The 25,717-nt window shown below is 37.4% G+C and overlaps 1 protein-coding gene across 16 annotated transcripts in view; it reads left to right on the top strand.

Annotated features, from left to right (window-relative positions):
* Positions 1-25,717, top strand: part of TNRC6A (trinucleotide repeat containing adaptor 6A) — a 101,350-nt gene that overhangs the window by 5,384 nt on the left and 70,249 nt on the right. For 8 of the 16 annotated variants that reach the window (XR_011524804.1, XR_011524803.1, XM_070568282.1 and 5 more), the window contains exons 3-4: positions 16,069-16,156; positions 23,830-23,851. The exons of 4 other annotated variants lie outside the window; for them this stretch is intronic. Coding sequence is in view for 6 of the 12 variants with exons in the window: in XM_070568282.1 (XP_070424383.1) it covers positions 16,069-16,156; positions 23,830-23,851 (110 nt within the window). In the remaining 6 variants the exon portion in view is untranslated. The remainder of the gene's footprint in view (positions 1-16,068; positions 16,157-23,829; positions 23,852-25,717) is intronic. 4 more of the 16 variants (XM_070568286.1, XM_070568287.1, XM_070568283.1 and 1 more) reach the window with 1 other exon arrangement.

Genomic DNA, 25,717 nt, shown 5'->3' with positions numbered 1-25,717 from the left:
TCAAGAAAATATCCTCCCATTTAAAATTTTTAAAAAATCATTCTAACCATCAGCAAAGTAGAAAGAATAGTGCATAGAATACCTGTATCTCTCTCTGGGTTTACCGATTAGTGTTTTGCCACATTTCTTTTATCATGCCACTTCACCCCTAAAGAAGACAACCTGTATCTCCCAAGAACAAAGGCATTCTCCATAACAACAGTTAACTTATCACGCCGGGGAACTTTAACTTTGTTACAATGCTATTCGATCCATATTCAAACTGTTTCAATAATATCTTTTCAGATGTTCTTATCCCTCAATTCCTTAATCCAGGGTTTAGTTTTCTTGCCTGTAATTTCATTACATCAGGAACAGTACCTTATCCTTTTCTTCTCCTTTCGTGACGTTGACATTTTGGAATAGTCCTGACTAGTTTCTGCAGGCTTCAATTTGGATTTGTCTGATCATTTCTGTATGATTAGATTCAGGTTAAACCTTTTTGGCAGGAACATCACAGAAGTGATGTGTTTGTTCTGAGGGCATCACATCAGGCTCCCTCCCCCACCATTTTTAAGCAAATTAACAGGAAGTTTACCCAGTACTTTTGCCTTTACACTAACTAATGTTTCTTTCATTTTAGGATATGCCAAACAATTAGTTTAAACTAAGATAAAATTTTAAAGGGTTGCTAGGTCTTCTAATTACAGGTCTTCATGTTTAAATTGATCAATTGTAATGATCGCAGCTTTTTTGAAGATTTATTGTTAGACATAAAAGTTGCTTGTTTTCAGCTTTCATCAGTGATAAACTGGTAACCCTGCTAAGAAAATGAAACATATATCCTGGGCTTGTGATACATGTTTTTAAAAAGAATGCCCCATTGAAGTTAGAGTGGCATTGTGCCACCAAAACAGGAGTTCTCATCCTGGATTCCACAGAGTGACCATAGATGGTATGAAGTAGTTTGAAAAATTGCATTGTGTGCTTTAAGAAAGATGGTCCTTAGCATTGATCAGATTTCAAAGATTAAGAAACTGTGTTATAGGGAGGATGTCAGAGGAGTGAAATAATATCAATAAAAAGGAGATTTCAAGATTCAAAAGAGAGAAAGTAACATTGACTGTGGCATAGTTTTCTCTTAAAAAAAAAAAACTCTGAAAAGAAATATAGTTTAAATTTCCTATGAAGGTGGTCTTATTTTTAAAATCATTTGCATGTTGTGTGTGTGAGTTGGCTATGAAGCAGAAATCCCAGCCTTTCTACTCTTGTAACTAGGGAAAAGCATTTTGAATTTTCAGCAGTAGTATGTTATGTGATGATGACTCAGCTGACTTCCGTTTCAAGTGGAATGTTCAAAACAGATTGAAACCTGGTTAAGGAATTTTATACTTTGAACCTTAGAAGATATTTTCTGCAAACAGCAATTGATTGGATTTTGTATAATAACAAACAAGATTAAGCCGAGTCGCTTGTTTCGCTGTTCTTCCTGGTGGTTTTGAGTCAGCTAGCATTTGTCGTGCAGCTTGCTGCAGTGACACTGAATGCTTTTATAATTTTGACATCTCTGTTTTGGTGACTTCGGTCCCTTCTTTCTCTTATTCTTTTGAAGAATCCCCCTGAAACACAAGGAAATAGTGCTGTGTGGTGCTGAAGTATGCACTGATTTTAAATATATCTTTAAGCATTACAGCTGTTGGATAACTGCCTATACAAAGGATGTCAGAGGAATATGTTTTACTTAATATTCTACTTGTGAATCCCTAGGCAACATGAGGCATATAAGTGAGAATCTTACCATGTAAAGATAGAAAGGGACATAAATGTGCATTCTTTATACTGCTGCAGGTTAATCATCCTCAAGTAACAGTTCTGAGCCTGCCACTCACTATTTCTTAGAACCGTTTGCTGGCTCCCCAGTGACTGAAATTTAAGCGCAAAGACTTGTCTGTGCTCAGCTTATCTCTTTAGTTTTATCCCCTCTACCTCTTGCCCTATCCTCAGCTTCTTCTCTGAAGGTTCCTTCAATTTTTTAAAAACGGCTTTATTGAGATAAAATTCACATACCATAAAATTCACCCTTTTAAAAGTAGACAATTTGGTGGTTTTTAGTACCTTCACAGAGTTGTGCAATCATCATAACTATCTGATTCCAGAACATTTTTATCCCCCCACCTCAAAAAAAAAAACCCATATCTATTAACAATCACTTCCCATTCACCCCTCCCCACAGCCCCTGGCAACCACTAATCTGGACTGTCTCTGTGGATTTGCCTATTCTTGACATTTCATATAAATGGAATCATGCAATGTGTGGCCTTTTGTGTCTTGCTTTTTTCACTTAGCATGTTTTCAAGGTTCATCCATGTTGTAGCATATATCCATACTTGTTTTTTTTTTATGGGTGAAAAATATTCCATTGTATAGCTATACCACATTTTGTTCATTCAGTTATCAGTTGATGGGCATTAGGTTTGTTTTCACTTTGGGCCTATTATGAATAATGATGTTATGAGCATTTGTGTACAAGTGTTTGTGTGGGCATAGGTTTTCACTTCTCTTGGGTATATACCTTGGAGTGTAATTGCTGGGGCATATGGTAATACTCCTTAACTTTTTGAGCAACTGCCAGACTGTTTCCAAAGCAGCTGCACCATTTTACATTCCCACCAGCAATGTATGAGTGTTCTGTTTTCTCCACATCCTCACCAACACTTGTTACTGTTCTTTTTTATTGTAGTTATCTTAGTGGGTAGGAAGTGGTATCTCATTGTGGTTTTGATTTGCATTTCCCTAGTGACTAATGATGTTGAGCATCTTTATGTGCTTATTGGCCATTTGTGTATCTGATTTGGTGATATCTTTTTTCAAATCCTGTGCCCATTTAAAAAATTTGGTTATTTTTTTTATTGTTGAGTTGGAAGAATTCTTTATGTATTCTAGATAGAAGTCCTTTATTAGACACATGGTTTACAAATATTTTCTCCCATTCTGTGGGTTGCCTTTTCACTTTCTATTTTCTTTTTTAATTTTTAATTTTTTTTAATTACAGTAACATTGGGTTTTATCACTTTCTTGATGTTGTCCCTTGAAGCATAAAAGTTTTAAGTTTATATGTCCAGTTTACCATCTTAACCATTTTTGAGTATACATTTCAGTGATTATTAAGCACTTTCACAGTTTGTGCCACTATCACCACCATCCATCTCTGCAACTTTTTTCATCTTGCAAAACTGAAACTCTGTACCTATTAGACAATGACTCTCCATTCTCCTTTCAAGCCCTGGCAGCCACCATCCTACTTTGTCCTTATGTACCCCAGCTAAGTGGAATCATAGAGTATTTGTCCTTTTGTGACTGGCTTATTTCACTTGATACAGTATCCTCGAGGTTCATCCATGTTGTAGCATATCAGCCAGTTGATTTTTGTATGTTGATCCTGTATCCTTCAGCTGTGCTAAACTCGTTTATTATTTCTAATAGTCTTTGTGTGTATGTGTCTTCCTCAGGACATTTTATGTATAAGATCATGTCTGTGAATAGAGATAGTTTTATAACTTCCTTTCCAGTCTTGGTGCCTTTTATTTATTTTTCCTTCCTAATTTTTCTGACTAGAACCTATAGTACAATGTTGAATAGAAGGGGCAAGAGCAGACGTTGTCTTCTTTCTAATCTTAGAGGAAAAGCATTGTCTTTTTTTTTTTTTAAGATTTTATTTTTTCCTTTTTCTCCCCAAAGCCCCCTGGTACATAGTTGTATAGTCTTCGTTGTGGGTCCTTCTAGTTGTGGGATGTGGGACGCTGCCTCAGTGTGGTTTGATGAGCAGTGTCATGTCCGCGCCCAGGATTCCAACCAACGAAACACTGGGCCGCCTGCAGCGGAGCACGCAAACTTAACCACTTGGCCACGGGGCCAGCCCCGAAAAGCATTCAGTCTTAACCATTTAGTATGATGTGAACTGTGGGCTTTTTGTAGATGGCCTTTATCAGATTAAGGACATTTCCTTCTATTCCTAGTTTGAGTGTTTTCGTCTTGTCATGAAAGAGTGTTGGATTTTGTCAAATGCTTTTTCTGTGTCTGTTGAGATCATCATGTAGCTTTTGTCCTTTGTTCTATTAATATGTTGTATTACATTGATTGATTTTCGTGTGTTAAACCAACCTTGCATTCCTTGGATAAATCCCACTTGGACATGGTGTATAGTCCTTTTTATATGTTCCTAGATTTGATTTATTAGTCTTTTGTTTGTGGATTTTTGTGTCTGTATTCACAAGGGTTATTGATCTGTAGTTTTCTCTTGTGTCTTTGCCTTCTTTTGGTACATGGTACCTGATTTGGTCTGGTTTGGAATCTGGAATTTAGGTTCTTTAGCTGTTGGTTTGGCATCTACTTCATTCTGCATTGTGCTATAATAATTATTTTTGTATATTCAGTTCCATTTTCATTTTTTCTTTTTAATTTTTTTCCAGCTTTGTTAAGGTATGATTGACAAGTAAAATCAGTTCCCTCCCCACCCCTCAGCAGTTAGTGTGCTGCCCTTGTGTGGTGTGTTTAATTTTTGTTGAGATATAATTGACATCTAACTTTGTGAAAGTTTAAGGTATACAACATGCTGATTTGATACATTTATATATTGCAGTATGATTACCACTGAAGCATTAGGTAACACCTCTATTGTGTCACATAATTATTTCTTTTTTGTGGAGAGCATTTAAGATCTAGTCTGTTTGCAACTTTGAAGTATATAATGTAGTATTGTTGACTATAATCACTATTGTTTGCATTAGATCTGCAGAACTTATTCCTCTTCTAGTTGCAAGTTGGTACCCTTTAACAACATCTCCCCAATTCCACCACCCTCCAGCCCCTGGTAATCACCATTCTACTCTCCGTTTCTACAAGTTCAGCTTTTTTAGGGTCTGCATATAAATGATATCACACAGTATTTGTGTTTCTCTCTGACTTATTTCACTTAGCATAGTGCCCTCAAAGTCTGTTCATGTTATCACAAATGGCAGAATTTCTTTCTTTCTCATAGCTGAGTAATATCCCTGTGTGTGTATATAGATATAAGAAAACACATCTTCATCTATTGATGGACACTTAGGTTATTTCTATATTTTGGCTATTGTGAAGAATGCTGTAATAAACATGGGAGTGCAGGTATGAGTTTTTGATACTCTGTTTTCATTTCCTTTAGATATATACCCAGAAGTGGGATTGCTAGATCATTGGTAGTTGTATTTTTAATTTTTTGAGGAACCTCCATTCTGTTTTGCATAGTAGGTGAACCAATTTACAGTCCCACCAACAGCACACACAGATTCCCTTTCCGCCTGTCCTCGCCAGCACTTATCTCTTGTCTTCTTGATGATATTCCTTCTAAGAAATATGTCGATTCCATTTTCTACTGCGTGCTCTCCCTTCTTTGTGGCAACCTTAACCTTAGCCCAGTGCACTGTTTTGTACCTAGTCTCTTGGAGCTACCATTTAGTATACACTCAGTATGTGCATCTGTTAAGCACTTCCTCTGCATTACCTAATTTGATCTTCACAACAGCCCTTTGAGGGAGGTACAATTTGAGGGAGACCTCTTTGTAAACGAGGAGTTGGAGACTTTAGAGAATTAAACAAGTTGCTTGCACAAGTAGGTAGTGGAGTTGAGATTAAAGCCCATTTCTCCTTGGCATTGGAGTCAGAGCCCTTAGCTGTATGCTGTGCTGCCAGGAAATGGTTGTTAGAATAGATTTCCACTGGTCCTTAAAAAAGTAGAATGTGGGTAGAAGTAAGAGTGAAGAGAGTGCATGTTTGGTGGTGATGATGGGGTTAGTGTGTTAGTAGAGGCAAGGAAGCAGGGATTGGCATTTAATTGGAGTGCCCAGTGCTGGAGAATACATAGTAGTAGAACTGGTTTTTGTCCCCAGAGCAGTAATTAGTCCTATTTGGAAAAGTGAGTTTAACATCTGAAATAGTTAGAAAATGAGGATTGTTTAATTAGAGGTCAAGGGTGAGGTTTTGTATGTGTTGGAAAGAATCATGAAGGAACTAGTAATTAAGCCTCAAAAGAGGAGTCGAATTTAGGAGGGTAGTTTAGCAAATGGAATTTGGGGTCAGACCATACAAGTCACTTAGACTTTCTGATCCTTGGTTTCTTTAAATGTCAAATGGGAATAACGTCAGTTCTCTGTTTCGAGGTTGTGGCTTCAAAATGGATGCTATCTCAGAGTACTTTGTAAATTATAGAGTGCTTCTTTCATTCTAGTGGGGTGTGTGTTCTCTCAAATTTCTAATCTCACCAACTGTCCTCAATAGGAGCTTTTTATTTTAAGATAATTTCAGACTTAGAGAAATTTTGCAAGAATAGAACAAAGAATTCTTGAATATTCTTCAAATGTTAACATTTCACGACATTTGCTTTATTCTTCTCTCTTTTTATAAACATACTGTTTTTTTCTGAACCATTTGAGATTAACTTGGAGATATATGTCCCTTTAACCCTTAAAAAGAAATATTTATTACCTAAAATCAAAGACATTTTCTTAGTAACTACAGTACCATTATCAAAATTGGGAAAGTAGTATTGGTGCCATCCTAATAGTGAGTCTGTAGACCTTAGTCACATTTTGCCAATTGTCTCAATAATGTCTTTTAAAGCAAATAAAAAAAATTTTCTGGTCAGAGATTCAATCCAGGAACACAGGTTGCATTTAGTTTTCATGTTTGTTTGGTCACCTGCATTCTGGGACAGTTTCTCAGCCTTAGTGTTTGAAGACCTTGATATTTTTTAAAGAGTACAGGCCAGTTACTTGGTAGAATGTCCCTCAGTCTGTATTTGATGTTTCCTCTTGATTAGATTCGGGTATGGATTGTTGGTAGACCGATGTTGCATGTGATTAGTGTGTCACAGCAGAGGTGCATGATGCCCGTCTACCCCATTCCTGGTGGCAGTAACTTCAACTACTGGGTTAAGGTGGTCTATGTCAGAGTTTGTCACTGTACAGTTAGTATTTTTCCCTTCATGATTGATAATTATATTGTTGGGAGAACTTTGAGACTATGTAAGTAACTTGTTTCTCATCAAGATTCTTGCCTGAATCAATGAATTGCCAAATAGTGATTTTCTAAGTTTGTCATTCTTTCTACATTAGTTGACATTCTCCTGTAAGATCTGTCCCTTTACCCTATGCATTCATCCATTCATTTATTAATATCAGTAGAGACTCACGGATTCTTACTTTTTTCAGTGAGTTATAATCCTTTACTAGCATTATTGTATTGCTCAGATTATAGGGCCACTGGAAGCCCCCTTCAAGCTCAACCTCCTACTTTTTGAAGAGATCCACACTGTGTATCTGGATCTTCACTGCTACCTCTTTATATCCTATTTTCCTATTTCCCATTCTTAAGAGGAAGATGCTGACTCTTCACTACCGTCTGTGTCTCTAAAGTTAAGCTTTTTGCCTATGCTTTATGATTCAAAATGAAATACTGTCTAGAAATACACACTGTTGCTGCCACCCTGACTCTTCTTTTCTCCTCATAGTCTTGTCACAAATAGGTGCTTTTATTTGTGGGTGTGTACTTCCAGAATTTATTTATGCAAATACAAGCACGTGGGGATATATAGTCTTATCTCTCCCCCTTTTTTTAAGAGATTGCCACTTGAGCTAACATCTGTTGCCAATCTTTGTGGGGTTTTTTTCTTATTCTTCTCTTCCCCGAAGCCCCCCGTACATAGTTGTATATTCTAGTTGTAAGTGCCTCTGCTTGTGCTGTGTGGGACACCGCCTCAGCATGGTTTGATGAGTGGTGCTAGGTCCGCATCCAGGATCCAAACTGGCAAAACCCTGGGCCGCTGAAGCAGAGTGCGCGAACCCAACCACTAGGCCATGGGGCCGGCCCCTCCCCGCTTTTAACACAAAAGATAGTATACTGAACCTTAGTTTCTTTCCCGATTAACTATACACCTTCGAGATCCTTTGATACCAGAACATGGAGACCTTCTTTATCTGTTTTACAGCTGGAGAGGATTCCATGTTATGGATGTGTCAGTTTTATTTAACTACAACACTATTTGCAGATATAGACTGCCTTTAAGTGTGAGCTAGCCTCTGTCTGTTACACCATCTATTATTATCTTCTCTGATATGTTTGTTCTTTATCCCCCTTTCTAGCTGCAAATATGTACTAGTCTTTCTTATTTTAAAATAATCCAAAAAACTTCATTTTTTTCCTCTTCATATCATTGCCAAAGTTTTTGAAAAACTGATCCAAACCCCCGACTCCGCTCTTACCTATTTTTGCTGTAATTAGGTTTTCATCTCTACTATTTGCTGAAATTACAATTTTGAGGGTTACCAGTGACTTTCTATTATGTAGTGCTAGACTGGCTTTGGTGATTAATCTAGGTGTAGGAGGACAGGGAGGAGGAAAAAAAGAGGAGTCGGCAAACAGATAGAAAAAGAGGAAGCAGAAGGCTGGGAGAAAATAGAATAAAGTGTAAGGGAAAAAGTAGGTGGAAAAACATTTTTTGGCAGAAGGTGTGAAATGTATTTTCATAACTAGCTTGTAACATACAACTGACTTCTGTTGAAGATGAGCTGGCTTATGGTAAGTTGGTGACTGATGGGCTAGTGGGCCCTCTGCAAAGTTGCCCCCTATTTTCTTTCCTAAAGCGTGATAGGAACATCTAACCCCTTGTCCTATTATGATCATTTCTGACAGCAGAGCCTCCATTTTAAAATTTTTGCCTTCTAAAATCTGGAGTTGTCATTAACATCTCTCTGTTTTGTCATTTTTATTAATGTTGTCAGCTATTCCAATTTCTAATGATTATCCTGGATTTATTTTTTGCTTTTCATTTTCACTGCCAATATCATGGTTCTGGACAGTACACATTTACTTGGATGGCTGCAACAGTGTTCTCACCCTATTCAGCCAGTATATTTCTTACTTTTCCCCAACACTTATCCCCGCTTTTCTATCCTCACTATCCCCATCAATACAACTCACTGAAATTGCTGTGCCAACAACTCTCCGTGCTTTGCTGGTGTCCTTGCCCTTCTGTGCTCCCTTACCTGAAAAGGGCCGCCTCTCTGTGTGTAGAAACCCTCCGTCTTCTTCAAGACCCAAGTCAGTCTTTACCGCTCCACCAACCCTAAGCCTTCCATAGCCATAACAGCTCTCATGCACAGCTTATTTTCCTAAACTTGTTTACAGCCTCTACCAAATGATTGCTTTTTTCTTTCTTTCAGGTGTATTTGGTGGTTGTTCCTACAAAATTGTGGTTTAAAATCATGTTTTCTACTTGGGTTCTCCCAGTGCACAGCAGGCTTCCTGGCTTATCGGAATCCCTAAGTAATTCTTACTGATTTATTGATTAGACATTGTGTAGGTTATTATTAAATTATTTTGATGCAAAGTCAGCTCTTCCAGGTACCTTGAGGGTCTGCTCTCCTCTGCTTCCCTTCTGTACTGTGGAAAATGTGTACTCTTTAATGGGATTTTCTTTTGGTTTTTCTGGCAAATGACATACTGTTCTGGATCCTGACCTTTTTTTTTTTTTTTGACTCAGCAGTGTGTTCTAGAAATCTTTCTATGCAAAGTCATGCTTGTCTGGGATCCCCAAGAGAAGTCTCAGGCTTGATGATTCACCAGGAAGACTCACTCATGGCTTATAGTCGTACTAACGGCTGTGCTTTATTGCAGTGAAAGTATACAAAGCAAACTTGGCAAAGTGAAAAGGCACGTGGGACAAAATTTGGAGGAAACTAGGTGCAAGCTTCCAGGAGTTCTCTCCCTGTGATGTCACACAGGACATGCTTAATTTCTCTAGCATCAAATTATGACACTGTGTAAAATGTCTACCAGGATAGTTCATTAGAAATTCAGTGCCCAAGGTTTCTCTTAGGGGCTGGTTATGTAGATACCCTCTGCCTAACATATACCAAAATTCCACACTCCCAGAAGGAAAGCAGGTTTTCAGCATAAACTGTGTTGTTTGTGCAGTTTATCCTTATCAGTTAGGGAATGGTGGGAACCTTCCTGAAATCCAAATTCCTTGACATCAGCCAAGGACCAAACTTATTGTGCTTTGATGATCACAGTCTCAGACCTGCTGGGTTAACTGTTTTCTGCACACCATGGAAATCTGCAACCTCCCTCCTTTTTTAAAACTACTGTGTGGTCTTCCATGGTAGGGATACATTCTGGTTTAACTTTTCCCTATTGATTGGTTTTTAGGCTGTTATTTTGCAGTGTCTGTTTTTGTACAATTCCTTTTCTAGAGGGTTAGATTGGAAGTGATGGGTCATAACATAGTGACATTTAAAATTTTAGTATTAATAAATACTACTAGATTGTTCACCAGAGGGCTTTCCATACTTCCAACAGCAGTTTACAGGAGTACCCTTTGGAAATGATTACTTTTAATGATACTCATGTTGGAAATGTAGAAAAACTGACCGTTAAGCATCAGGAAGAGCAGGACCAGGAAGGACATTCTAGATCCCAGGTGTATCCTGCTGCCATTATGGACGTTTGCCTTACCCATTCTCTTCCTGCTCCCAAGACTCTTGTTTCTCACACACATCTACTTCTTCCTCTGTCTCTAATCTTTCTCCTTGTTGCCTTTAATTATTGGTGTGAAGGCTTGTGATTTTTTTTGTCTTTCATTATAGAAAACTTCAAACATACACAAAAATAGAATAAGAAACCTGCGCGCACCCATTACTCAGTTACAGCAATTGACAACATTTTGTCAATCTTGTTTCATTTTTCTCTTTACCTTTTTTTGGGGGATGGGATGGGGCCTGGAGTAGTGAGAGCACATTTTAGACATTGTGGTGTTTTAAAAAACGTTTTTTTGTACGGTCACATGTTGCTTAATGATGTCCTGAGAAGTGTGTTGTTAGGCGATTTTGTCATTGTGCAAACACCATAGAGTGCACTTACACGAACCTAGATTGTGTGGCCTCCTGCACACCTAGGCTCTGGATGGTACTAATCTTATGGGACTATTGTCATATATGCCATCCCTCGTTGACTGTAACGTCATTATGCGGTACATGACTGTGCTAATTTACAGAAATAACGCATGATAAACCATAACATTTTAAATAGAGTTGTACTTTTTAAAAAACTTAATTTCCCTAAATACTTGGTTCAGTTGTGATGTTATTCTGATGTTCCTAGTTCAGGAAGGTATTTCTTCATGTCTTTCTCTAAATTTGTATAAAGTTAGACAAATAGACAACTTAAGAAAAAATATGTGGGGCCGGCCCTGTGGCTGAGTGGTTAAGTTTGCATGCTTTCACTGGTTCGGATCCTGGGTACCGACATGGTACTGCTCATTAGGCCATGCTGAGGTGGCGTCCCACATGCCACAACTAGAAGGACCCACAACTAAAATATACAACTATGTACTGGGGGGATTTGGGGAGAAAAAGCAGGGAAAAAAGAAAAGACTGGCACCAGTTGTTAGCTCAGGTGCCAATCTTAAAAAAAAAAACATACGGGATAACGTTCACATTTCTGCAACTTGCTTTTTTCATTTAACAATATCTTAGGGACATTCCTTGAAATCAATAAACAGATCAACTCCTTTTTAATATAATATGCTATGTTATGAATATATAGCCACTTCTTTATTGATGGACATTCAGTTTTTTTGCTTTTCAGCCCTGTGAACCTTGCAGTGAGCTTTCATGTGCATATGACCTTGTGTACTAATGCTTTATTACTGTAAGATAGATTCTGAAGAATTGGGGTGACTGGTTAGGATATGTATAAACTTGAATTGTTAAAACTGTTACCACAGTACTTTCCAAAAGGTTATAGTGGTTTTCCACCAGCAATATAAGACAAAACCTCTTAACTTTCACTCCCTCCAGCACTGGATATTATTACTCTTCAAAATTTTTGCCAATAAAATTAGTAAAAAAGAAATGGTATGCATTATAGTTTTAAGTTGGCTTTATTAGGAAAAAAAGCAATTTATTAAAAAAATAATATATTGAGTGGGGTTTATACTAGCAAATGCAAGTGTGGTTTAATACTAGAAAATCTATTGATACAATTAATCATATCTAATCAAAAGACAAAAATCTTATAACCATTTCAACAATACAGAAAAGAAATCTAACATCTAGTACACACTCATGACTGAATCTCCTAGCAAACTAGCAACAGAGAACAGCCGTTTACTTTTTAAATATTAAAATTTACTCATTTAATATTAATACTTGAAATTTTTTAATATTTAATTTTTTGAATACTTATCTTTCATGTGGTTCAGAAATTAAAATATATAAAAAGGTTTGTAGAGAGAGATCTCTCTTCCTCTCATCCCCCATCTACCTAGTTCCTCCTGCCCCCTCCCCCACAATCACTATTAGTTTGTTAGGTATTCTTTCAGAGTCATTTTATACACGTACAGGCAAGTATGATGCATATCCTATCTCATGCTTTTTATGCAAATGATAGCATACTATGTACTCTGTCATGCCCCTTGCATTTTTCATGATGGGTTTTTTTTAAAGGACATTTTGCTCATTTCTGATAACTTTCTAGCTGTCTTCCTATTTCTCTCTCTCTCTCTCTTTTAAACTATTGAACTCCTCAAATGTGGGACCTTACAGCTGTTCACTAGTTGTGGTCTAGTTGTTTCTCCTACATCACCTTCCCACAAATGTTCACAAAATAAAAAATAGTGAAGTTACTCTCTTAAAGATTACCACTGCCTAGTCCCCTCTTGTTAAAACCACTGGCTGTTCTCTCTTTGTTTTTGATTCTCTTGCTGTTCTTCCTCCTCGTTACATACTTTCTTGGAACTCTAATACTTGGTGTTTTCTGAAGTACATTCTGTTATAAGTGTTCTGGTGGAAGGTAGAAGGAAGTAAGAAAAGGATTGTGGAGACACACAGTCTGGGGAAAAGATATGCTTTAAGTAAGAAGATCTATTACTTAAACTATCTAAAGGAGAAGGATTCTCTGTGGCTCCTGAAAAGAGCTAGTACTTTATTTTGGGAAGTATCCTGGTCTGGGGAAAGGAAAGGCCATGACTTGGAGAACCTGGATTTGAATCTTAACTCCACCCTGGGTTAAGCTATATGACCTTGGACAAGTCACTTAACCTTTCTGAACTTCAATTTTTTTGTCTATAAAAGGGACACTTTACCTATTGTTTTTTTAAAAGTGATAATTAAATGGGAATATACGTAAAAGTGCCCAGCATAGTCATTAACATTTTAATCACTTGGAGGTTGTTCTCATTCCTAGGTCCAGAACTTGCAGATTTGAGGTACCTTACTACTCACCTTCAAGGGATGAATGTTGTGTTTGTGGAGTATGTATCAAATATGATGGCCCTCTTAGACCTATCAGGTCCATCAGTCCTTAGTCCTTTTGATAGATGTGGTAAATGATAGAGTCAGATGTCTTAAATAAATTTCTATTAGCATTTAAATCCTGAAAGCCAAAGTCTTTGGCACAGGTGGTTTATTTATATATTTTTTTTCCAGTTGGCTTTCTGAAGGAAGAGATGTGGTAAAAGTTTGATTAGTTGGCTGTGATGACAGTGTTGAAGAATAGAACTTTTTTTCTCTAAGCTTTCAGTATCGGCTGATATTGTAGCAAATATTTCCTTGAGAGGAAATGTGGTACATCTTTTAAGTACTGAAGAGACCATTTTTGTCCAGGAAAACAGTTGCTAATCTCATCAAAAAGCCTCCAAAACGAAATTTGAGAAGGGGGAAAAATTCCAGGTAAATGGTAAGGGAACATCCCGTAGAGTAAAATTATAGTGACATAGAACAAGATTAGAAAAGGCCACATATGTAATTCACAAGGGAACATGAAGAACAAATGTTGAAGATTCCTAATGTTTCTGCATAAAAAGTGCCAATAATATCTTGACAAAAGTAAATGCAGTCTTCTGGGTGCCACTGAGAACTGGGGAGAGGGGTTCGTGACTAGGCATTTGAGCGCTTCCTAGAGGCACTGTTAGGCACTCCTCATTTAGTCATTATAAAAGTGTTATGAAGTAGATGTATACGGTAATTTATCCCCAGCTTTAATGAAGAAACTGAGGCCAAAGAAGGTTAAGCATTTAGATCTAGTAATCAACTTTTGATAGGTAACATGGCAATGATATAACTTAATTGCCTTTGTTTACTAATTGTTCTCTTCCTCGCATATGCTGTAGCTTTCTTGATTGTTCACTTTTTCAGGATTATTGTGTGAGTGAGCTTGCCCACTCTCATCACCTCCCTCACACAGAATGGGAAAGAGAATGAGTCATGGTTACAGTTGGCGCGAATCTGTTTTGCTACTCTGTTAGCCACGTGACAGTTCTACTTGCAACAAAATGACAAAATATAACAACAGTTATCATACTCTTCTTCCAACTTCTAACTGATTTTATCAGCCATATACTTAACCTTACTAAACTGTCATCTATCATACATAATGTCACTCATGTTTTCACTGTCTCTCTGCATCTCCACTATCTTCCATCTGTAAAGCCGAAAATTTTGTATAATCTCATTGTAGTACACTTACAACACACCTTTCAATTTCTTGTGTATTTTCCTATCTTTCTCATTTTATCTTCCACTGCATCGCCACTAGCATATGCCTTCCAGCCTTGATAAATTATTTGCAGTTCTCCTGATGTCTAGTTCATGTCCCTTGAATCTCCTCTTGTCTGTCTGATATCCCCTCTGGAAAGCTTCCTCAGGGCAGAGTTAGGTACCTTGTGTGTTGATTTTCTTCAAGTATGTGATGATTTTTGTTTGGTTGTTGATACTATGAATGAAGGTTTAGCTTCTAGACTCTAAGGAGATTAACATAGTAACTGGAGTGAGTTTCCTCTAATTTTGTATAGATTTCATTACCCACTAGGCTCCTAACGAGAACAGGAGAGCTGAGGCTGAGTTCTGTATGTATGAAGGGTGTTGATTGGCAGGCTTTACTTTAGGGTGTGTTGGATGGGACTGGCAGTAGTTTCCAATAAGAAAGGCTTTTTGACCTGGGCACCAAACCCATTGTGGAAGCTCTACCGCACTCCTGCCAATGGTTTAGTTTCTTTAGAGAGTGTTTCTTCGGTTTTAGGCTGGATTCAAATGCAGCTGCTACCTGTGGCCATGTAGGCATGGGGATGGAAAGTGAGTGGGAGGAACTGAGTAGTTGTGGTCTTTCTATTCCTTAGGCATTCCTTTGCTCTATGCCTGTTTCTGCTTTCCCAGCTCTGAACTTGGTGCCTCTCTAGACCTCCACCAGAGGATGGCACATCCATCCATTCAGGGCTTCTCTTGTGTTTATTCTTGCATTGTAGCTTTTTTTTTTGCTCTTGTTTATTCAGCAGCTCTGAATAGATTTGTTACCCTTTTTCCTATCATTTCAGTAAGGTAGAGTGGAAAGGAAGAGGCAAACACATTTGTCTGGTTTATCATTTTGAAATCCTGAGCCAGAGGTTCTGTAGACAACTTTGAGCATTTGTGATTTTAAGAATTGAAACATGCTTATATAATGAGTTTTATTGATTCCCAAGTCTTGATAGAATAGTTTGGAATGTTTATAGGATATGAAGTTATTGTAATGCTGAAATACATCATGTATTTATGAATAACTTGTGTTCTAAAATTAGTTATAAAGCTTTTTAGAGCAAGAAAGCCCAAAGGTCCCATAGATGCCTGGGTAGGAGAGGACTGTGGGGTGGTTCCAGGCGTTGCCATTCGCTGCTAATTGATAATTGGGGCCAGAATCAAGGTAACTCTGGCTTACATGATATTGTTTACATTCTAGAATTGGAAGGAGTAACTTGTTTCCCAATGTAAAATTTGCTAATTTTAGGTTGCTTTCTTTGATATGACATTGAGATAAAAGCTCTACCACTTGTGTGTTACTAAAGAAAAGTACTGTATAGTGGCTCTATAGTTAGATTTAGTTTGCAAGTTGTGTTTTATTTCAATAAATAATAAAAGAATAATTTATCATGTCTTCTAATAAGAGTGAAAATGAATCTGTATGCAACATTATTTTTATTTCTTAATACATTTTGGGAAAGTTAATTGCAACTGTGTGGTTCAGGGATTTAGTGCAAGAAGAAGAACAGTTGATGGAAGAAAAGAAAAAGAAAAAAGACGACAAGAAAAAGAAGGAAGCTGCTCAAAAGAAGGTAGTATATGTATAAACTATTTATATTAAGCAATTTAAACAGATTTAAAAACAAAATTACTCTTATTGGATTTTTTAAAGCATTTGATTTAATGTTTTAACTTCAGTGGAGATTCATTTTAATATCTAATGTCTTTGAATATGCATATATAGTAACTTGCCAAGTGTGTACGATTTATTGCATAGTTATTTAATCTTGCCACTAGTTTTTTCAAAGGTAAGTGCTTTATATAGGCTTTATCTTTCAATTAGCTGTTGCTAGGTTTTCATGATGCATTGTTTTATAAGTGAGAAGAGCATGGAATTTGTAGCTGCATAGACAGGATTTAAAATCTGGGTCTCCCACATAGCGTACAGAACAATGTGGCCTTAAACTTTATTTAGCCTCTCTGGGCCTTAGTTTCCTTATGTTTGTAAAGTGAGAATTGAATTAAATGAGATAATGTAATACATAACACAATAATACACATAATAGGAAATAAAGTGTCAGTTTTCTTTTCACTTTTCATTCGGTACCTGGGCTGATTTTCAAAATTTGCAGTTTATGTTAGGGTGTTTTAAAATAACCCGAAGACACTATTTGCTGCAAAATACCTCTAGTCAGTACGTTGTCAGAAACTGTAACCAAAGCAATACTAATTGTGGAAAAATAAAATATTATGTAAAGATTTTTACAAATTAGAAAGATTGGTGACAGATAACTAACCTGGCACTCATCTCCTACTGTATCAAGGTTTCCAGAACTTTAAAAATGTTCTAAAAGACCCAGTGAAATTACTGTTCCATTTCTCATTTCTGTATTCTAGTGAAAAATTATGATTAATTTTTAATATATACCTCTTTTGTGCCAGACACTGTGCTAGGAACTGGATATAGACTACAGCAACATACTTCTCTTTACATTATTTAATAGAGAAATACGTTATTTAATAGAGAAAAACGCAGGAGACAAAACTGTGGTAGGTAGGGAACTGTTGAAGCACAAAGAGAAGTGCTTAACTCAGCCTAAAATGGGGCAGAGGTACAGGGAACTTTTCTTAGAATAGAAATTTGCCAAGTGAATAAGAAACAGAGAAAAGGATTCCAAGCAGAGTAAACTCAGAAGTGTCCATAGCCTGTTTGTGTTCAAATGTGGGTTTTGATGGGGCAGGGGGAAAGCCAAGGGTAGAAATGTCAGGGGATGAGATTGGAGAGGTTGATGGTAGCTGTTAGCTCTTCTTGGGGTTTTGGTCATTGGATGTTGGGGAAAACACTGAAGACTTTAGTAGAGTGACACAAAAGGTTGTATTGTAGAATGTTTACCTCGGCAAATTGTGGAATTGGGTCAGAAGGGATAGAAACTAGAGACTGAAATACTAGTCGTGGGCCTATTAAAAGAATCCACACAATTTGAAAGGATATGAAGGAAGAATAACCTAGATTGACTCTTAGGTTCCAGATTGAGTGACTGACTATGTCTTGGGAGCAAACCAAGTTAGAGAATACACAGAAAGGGGAAAAGAGATATAGTTCAGTTCTGGATATGCTGAGCTTAGGGTATCATCAGCATGAACTGTGGAGGTGTAGAGTTAGGCGCGCTGGAGGATTAAGTGATGAGATAATGGGTGACCCTACTCGTAGGCCTTTGGTTGCTCTCAGGAGTGACTCGGAAGAGATGCATTGGTAATTGTCATAGTTAGGGTTTGGAATAAGTTTCTAGCTTTGGCATTGACTCTTTCAGAGGCCTGTTGGTATAAGACGGTCTTTGCATCTAATCAGTCTTTGCTCAGGATTTGTTAGGAAACAGTTGTGTCCTCAGTAAGTCTAAGGTTGAGGGAAGGCTTATCAGACTTCTATGGTGTGAAGGCCATTTACTTAATGAAAAGAGCTCCTAAGAAACTTAAGAGATTTGTGGAGGAAGAAGTAAAAGTGTACTTTACATAGAATCGGTAGTTGGCTAGCATCTGAGTGTTGGATTAAGCCCTGCTGATCCCTACTTCTAAGGAATTTAAGATTTAGCTGGTAAGTCAGGATGTATGTGAAATGGCTAGAGAAGAGGCCTAAGGAATTAAATAATAAAGCATGTTTATTTGGAATTGACCCTATTTACTGAGGAAATTCTAAGAAAGGGGGTTCACTGGACTGATTTCTTTAAATATTGTGTTTTTAAAATATGTAGTGTGGGTATAATTTTTAAATTGTAACATATACAAATAATGGCTCTAATTGTTAAAGTTCATCTTTATATTTTTTCATAACCAAATCTCCAAGTCACCAAGTCAGTGTCTTTAATACACGAATGATGATTTTTGTGCCATTTGGCTTCTCACCAAATCTGAAGTGACACCTTTTCATATTCTTTCCCTCTCTATCCCTGTCTCACCCCATTGTTCCAATCTCTCACCCTAACCATGTCCTAGAACCGTCATCAGAGGCTTAGAGATACAGGGAGTTTTTTCTCCTTCTGCTAGATCTTCAGCATTGATAGAGTATTCCTGTCTGTCTCATAGTAGCCACTGAACACTATAAAGGAAAATGTAATACTGCTAATAAACCTTAAGTGTAGTGAGCTAGACTGCCACTGTAAATAAGACTGTTCTTCAGATTCTAAATAACTAGCTTACAACTGAATTTGAATACGCTATTGGTGAAATGAGGACAGCTGGTATTTCTATAGGCTGTTACCAAATAGCTATTAAAAAACAAAACAAAACTCCGAGTTGGCACACTTGTATCCCGTATGAAAGATTGTGAGTCACAGGAGTTTGAAGACAAGTTTCCTCAAGCTTGTCTTCTGTCTGTGTTGGAGCCAGCAGGTGTATCCAGGTAGGTGACAGGTATCTACATGAGCCAGGGCGGCAGACCTATTTATATAAACATTGGAACGTAAACTCACTACAGTAAAAAAACCTGCCTGTTTATGTAATCTCTGTACACTTAAAAAACCTATGTGTATTTCTGAAAAAGACTTCAGATGCTGTTTGTTCTAATCCATTCATTTTCAGTATAAGGAACTCAAGCATTAAAATGAGTTACGTGGCTAACCATGGTTATATCAGGGTGAGAGAACTAGGAATAGAATTGAAATCTTCTCATTCCCCCAGCTGGTGCTTTTCCAAAACTTGGTGCCATGGCTTTTATCCTTTTGATGCAGAACATTATCTTATACTTTTGCTTTATTTTTCACAATCTAAAGGTGAACTTTAAAGCTGAAAATAATATATTATGGTAATTTTTATAAGGCATTTAATAGGTCTTTATGGCATGAATACAGAAACATATTTAACAGTCCCTAATAGCCACTGTAGTCCTTTAAAGAAATTTAAATTCAGACCACAGGTTATGTTCTATTTTATTTTTTTTCCTCTCTTTTTTTTTTGAGGAAGATTAGCCCTGAGCTAACTACTGCCAATCCTCCTCTTTTTGCTGAGGAAGCCTGGCCCTGACATCCATGCCCATCCTCTACTTTATATGTGGGACGCCTACCACAGCGTGGTGTGCCAAGCAGTGCCATGTCCACACCTGGGATCCGAACTGGCGAACCCCAGGCAGCTGAGATGCGGAATGTGCAAACTTAACCACTGCACCACCGGGCCAGCCCCTATTTTCTATGTTAAATAAACAATTAGAGAACACAACTCCTTATGTAAACAATTAGACACCAACAAGTCTCTCACTACAATATTTTTACCATGATAGTTTGCCTTAGTTTGTTATTTAAATATAAATTTATATATTTAAATTCCTCTTTAGAGAAATTTTACGCAAAAATTATGTGATTTTTCTTATATTTCAGCCTTAATACATCTCTAATTAATAATAGAGCTCAATGACTGGATGGCTTTGTTTGTAATTTTTTGTGTGTGAAAAGCCTTCTATCTCACATCTAAGTATCATAGCTGTTTACTTCTCCTCCGATTCTAGGGCTTAGGAGATAATGTGATGTATCCCGGGAATGCCGTTTCTGTACTTAAAAAAGGGCAGCAATTGTAGCAGTTAGTCATTACCATGGCTTTAGCTCCAGGTTCTGTTTTTAGAAGAAATTGTTAGAAGGAATCTTGAGAGAAACGTAGTGAGGAGGGAAAAGGAGGTTGAGAAATAGGTTAATTATAGAGGTATAATTTAGTATAACCTTTACTTTGAGCATGTAATTGTAGTTCCTAGAAAGCATATAATGGTTGAGGGCTGGAGGGAAGCAACAATACAAATTGGGCTCTTACGGTGCTGAGAATGTTTTAAAGTCAATGTTCCTAGGTATTTTTGTTACTGTGTTAAGAGCTGAAGGGATTTTTATAGGCTTTGTGGATTTAAATGTATTCAGTTCGAGTTTAAATGACACTTAGGTTGTAGAAAACGTCCAACTTCATTCCCCTTTTTGGAAGTTTTTGTATTTACTTATCATGTCTGCAAAGACCATTTTGTTCTGAGACTGGGGATTGTATTTAGCAGTCAGAGTAGCAAATTTTCTCAGTAACCTAGGTGGCATTGTAACCAGGCCTGGAATGTTGCATGGCATCTAGGGCATTTAGGTGCTCCCTTACAGTCCTGCCACTAATTTCGGCTTACTATTCTCTTCTCCTTTTTTTTTTCTTTTCTTTTTTTTTTTTTAACTCGTTTTATTAAGCAGACCTAAGTTCTAGACTGGGTGCTGCTTGCTAAGATAAGGAATCATAGAAAAGCTCTCTGACAACTAACTTAGCTCATTTAAAATAGGTGAATTGAACTATTAATTCTTTATTCCTAATGTTAGTTTCTGATACCTGGAACTGTCAAGACGTTGTAGATGATTAGAAAAAAAGAAAAAAGCAAGACTTGGGAACTGGGAGTGAGTTTGAGTCAGATCATCTCCAAGTGTGAAAGGACTGAGCCAAAGCATGGGCAAGTGGAGCTGATGATAGCAGCCGCAGCAAATATCTGTTGAATGCGTTCTGTGTGCTAGGCACTGTCCTAAGCTTCCCGCGCCACCCATCCCCCCCCCACCCCCAGCCAAGTTCTTTATATGAGTTAAATCTTTTTAAGCTCACAGCACCTCTGAGCTAGGTGGTTTTGTTCCTGCCTTGTAGATTAGGAAACCACGCTTTAGAGAAGTTAATTTTGACCAAGGTCACCCAGTGTAAGTGGTGGAGCCAGCATTCAAAGCCAGACAATCTGGCTTCAGACTCTGAGCTCTTAACCACTGAGGTATGCTTGGGGATTGAGTTGTTGGGAGAAGTGGTGCAGAGCCTGACAGAAGCAAAGGACCCAGCATGCTATGTGCCTGCCACTTGTCTGATGCCTTCATTAACGAGTTGAGGCAGTTGTGATAATTGTTTATGGAATCACGGCTCAAGTTTGTTTGTTTTAAAGAAAAAAAATATTCAAAATGGCAATCATTTTGCTTCTAGATTTGCCAGAATCCTTTGATTCTGTTGTACAAGATGATCTGCGATGATACCTCACATTTGAATAGTTTGTATAGTTTTTCCAGAAAAGATCTTTTTATACTTTACTTGAGCCTCATAATAGCCCTGAAAGGTAAGCAGTACAGTTTTTTTTTTCTCTGTTTGAGGAATTAGGAAACTGAGACCCAGAGGGTTTAAATGACAAGGTCGTTCAAGAGTAAAAAAGAAAGAAACAATTGAAGTTAATTTTAATATATTTTATGTAACCCAATATATCCAAAATATTGCTATTTTAACATGTAATCAGTATAAAATATTATTAATGAGATATTTTACCCTTTTTTTAATACTAAATAGTAGAAATCTGGTATGTATTTTATACATAGCAATTCTGACTATTCCTGCTGTCAGTAGCCGCATGTGGATGGTGGCAACCATTTTGAACAGTGCAGACAAATACTCTTAAAATCGCTGACCCAACTTGGAAAATTCTCTTTTTAATAGTTTGAGTAATATACTGGGTCCCTGGACCAACCACAAAAACCTGCTTTAATGAAATGGAACTCTTACCAGTTTCATTTCCTAGGAGGAGCAGTTAGGAGCTCTTGGCTTCTGTTACTTACATTCCTCCACTCTGTTAGTCAGTCTTCTGATGGACAGGCACCTTCAGGTGTCTCCTTCGTGCCATTCTCTGTAGATGACACAATACTAAATGAGGGTGACCGTTATTCTGAAGCAGCATGGAGTTGTTTTTCCAAAGGAGTTGCAGAGTAACTTCTTTATGTTGTGAGGCCTGAAAGAGCAACACTGTGTATCTTTGGGTTCAGTAATGTGTTCATGGTTTCTGTGTACAGGAACTTAGTTTCCTTTGGAAGTAAACTGCGGAAGAGACCAGGAAAGTTAAAAAAAAAAAAAAAAGATTTTCAGCATGCAGATTTTTTGGCTGATGTTTTGACTTCAGGAAATTATGTATCTTATTATTTGACATGATATTTCTAATACTTCAAAGTATTCACATACCAAGTTCTTTCTAGTAAGACTGTTTTTTTTTACTATCAGATTTTAAAAACAGTTTCTCCAGAAATAAATTAAATGTTCAAGTTAGTTGACTGGTCTTTTGTTGTTGTCCTTAGATCAATTTTTTGAAAATTTTGATCCATATAAAGTAGAAGATGGGCCTCCATTACTTAACATATCACTAGTGCTCTAAAACTTGGCAAAGCACTTCATTGCCTTGACTGACTTTCTGGCTCTCTGGGGAAAGATTAATGTTTGCTGTGGCTTCAATATTAGAGTAACTGCCGTATAGTTCTTTACCATATCGTTCTATAATGATATAATTCAAAAAATGGTATTCTTGGTAACAATAATTTAATATTACTAAGCAAAATGAATTACCATGCCCCATAGCAGTTAAGAAAAGCTTTATCTTCGTTTAGAAACAAGTCCTGGTTACTCAGTTACTAATTATTCAGTCTTTACTTACCTCCCTGCCTATCCTTGTATCGTTTATCTTTTGGACTCCCATACAATTGGTCCTGATCAAAAAGTTGATTTTTGCTTGTGGTCTCTGTCTATAATCACTTCTTTCTTTTTGAGGCCCTTGAAGTTTGTGGCAGCCCTACTGTCCTCAAGCCCCTTTCCCTGTTGTGTCAGAGACAGTGGAAGTAGAGGCAGGCATGCCAAAGCAGGGCTCATGTCAGTTTAGCTTCTGAACAGAGTAATTTTAATGAACTGTCAGATGTGTCAGAAGCAACAAATATGTTTGAAAATTTTTCCCACTCAAAAATACTTAAAAGTTAAATATGTTTAACTGTAATAACAGCCTAACCTCCAGGAGTTAAATTTATTACTAATTAGGCCAAAGTGGTTGTATGCAGCTTTTCTTCTAGAAAACTTAGTTCATGTTTTATCATTTGAAATAATTTTTGAAGACATTTAAGCACATGCAAAACTCATTAGATCCATTAAATGTAAAGGTGACAATTATATAAAAATCATTTTAAAACTAAATGATGAGAAAAGTGCAGTTCCATTTTTAAATTGCATACTGTCATACTATGATGTCTTCTCTGCTTTGTGTCTAAAGAAACATTTCAAAAATTTTTTATCACGGACAATGGGGCACATCTCTGGGAAAAGCATGCTTTCTTTGCATATCTTTTCCTATCCGGTTCATCTAATTGGCAAATTCCTTATTTAATAAAAGTGTATGTATCTTATATAGTAGTAATATATGAGCATTTTATCATAACAATCCATTTCTTTCAGTTTCATATTTACATTGTTTTTTGTTTGTTTGTTTTTATTTTAGGCCACTGAACAAAAAATCAAAGGTACGTTGTTTAAAGCTATTTTTTATTCTTTTTTTCATTAAACCAAGGTTGTTGAAATGCATTTTTATTCGCCTCCAGGATGAGAAATAGAAGAGCATGAAAGGAACAGAGGGATGGGGACAGACTTCTTCAGTGACATGACCTTGGAGTCATTCTTTGGGGTTTATGGTTTATCATGGCATATATTACCACTTTTAAAATAGACTGTCTCAAGAACTACCTTAGAACTGTCTCTTAGGATGAACAACACCTCCTAACATACTCCCTTGATTTGAGTCTTTGAGCACATGCACCTTTCCTTCAGTCTTCCATCTAAAAGCCTTCTTGTCTGTGGCTCCCTCTAGGACTTTTACCCCATCCCTTGCTTTATTTCTTGTTCTCTGTATATTATTGTCCCCTGCTCCTTCCTGGAAGCAGACAGTGACTCCACTCTATATTATCACTGAAAATAGTAGATTGCTGACCTTATGGTCCTTGTGCCAGGTTGAACAGCTCCCAGTACTTACCAAACAAAAGATTTCAAGGTGTTAAGGAAACAGGAACCTAATCCCTCTCAGATTCCAACTCAGGAATTCTTCACCCTTCCAGGAGTTGACTACCTGATAATGAAGGTGTACGGCTCTCAGAGGCTGAACTTGTTAGGCCTAATGATTCTGAATTTTAACTTTTAGCTATATCAAAAGTATGGTCCCTGCATTTGATTGATATATGCAGTCAGTACTACCTATTTTTATTTAAGGTCAGCATTGGTTAAGGTAATGTTTATTAGGTGCAATGGTGTAAGAGTGAATAAGTACAGTTGTACCTTATCTTTACTGGAGAAGGAGTGGCAATAGAAGGTCACACCCAAACACAGTATAGTATAATGTGATTGGTTAGAGTGAAAATTGCTCCTTTGGAGCACAGAGGAGCGATAATTAGCTTAACCCAGGGGGTTAAGGAAGACCTCCTTGAGATTATGAATCTTAAAAGATGAAACAGCCAAAGAAAGAATGGGATGGCAGAGGGATAAGCATGATTGAAAGCGCAGAGACAAGAGATGATGTGATGCTATATGCGGTGGTGGTATTCCCAGAACACTGAATACCCAGTGATTGGTCAGCAGAGTTGAAGGGTTTTTCTGAAGAAACAGGTAGTGGTCAGGTCAAAGAGGACCTATGCTATATGTACCAAGGAGCTTGGACTTTTGTTTTAGAGGCAGTTAGCCACTGAAGAGTTTAAGCAGAGGAGTGAATGGTTTGGTTTTTTTTTCGTTCTTTTTTAAAAGCTGTCAATCACTGTACATGGAAAGTGTTGGCTGAAAGATGGAGCTAAGAGAAGAAAGGCACTCTGGACAGAGGAGGCGGGTGGACAAGAAGAGGGACCATTCAGAGAATGAGCATAGGGGTGTTGGGGGGAAGTGACAGAATATAGGCCTGGAGGTAGGGGGAACCAGAGGGCTTCATGCTGGTTAAAGTGGAGAGCAAGCAAAGGTTTTTGCATTTCGAGTTCATGGTCATAAGCTGTGCTTTAGGAACATTTCTTTGTCAGTAGTGTCTAGTCGCACCAATAGAAGCAGGACCAGAGAGGGAAGAGAAAGAAAAGAGAGGGTAGTAAGGATTTGAACTGAGGTCTTGGCAGTAGAGATCGGAGATGGATGATACATGAGTAAGGTATAATTGACAGGCTTGGCAACCCATAAGATCAGAAGAGGAATTAAAGGTGATATTGTGGCTTTCAACCTGGAGGTCTAAGAAAGTTACGGGGATGTGGAATGATGTAGGGAGGAACATTGCCACATTAACTTTCCTAAACATCTGCTTTTGTCATACCACTTGCCTATATAGGAATGTTAAGTTGTCCTTTGTTGCTCTGCTTCAAGACCAA

The sequence above is a fragment of the Equus przewalskii genome, chromosome 12 (genome assembly GCF_037783145.1).
Source record: "Equus przewalskii isolate Varuska chromosome 12, EquPr2, whole genome shotgun sequence".
Taxonomy (NCBI): Eukaryota; Metazoa; Chordata; class Mammalia; order Perissodactyla; family Equidae; genus Equus; species Equus przewalskii.
Note: the sequence above shows the minus strand (reverse complement) of the source record. Positions and strands in the feature narration are given on the sequence as shown.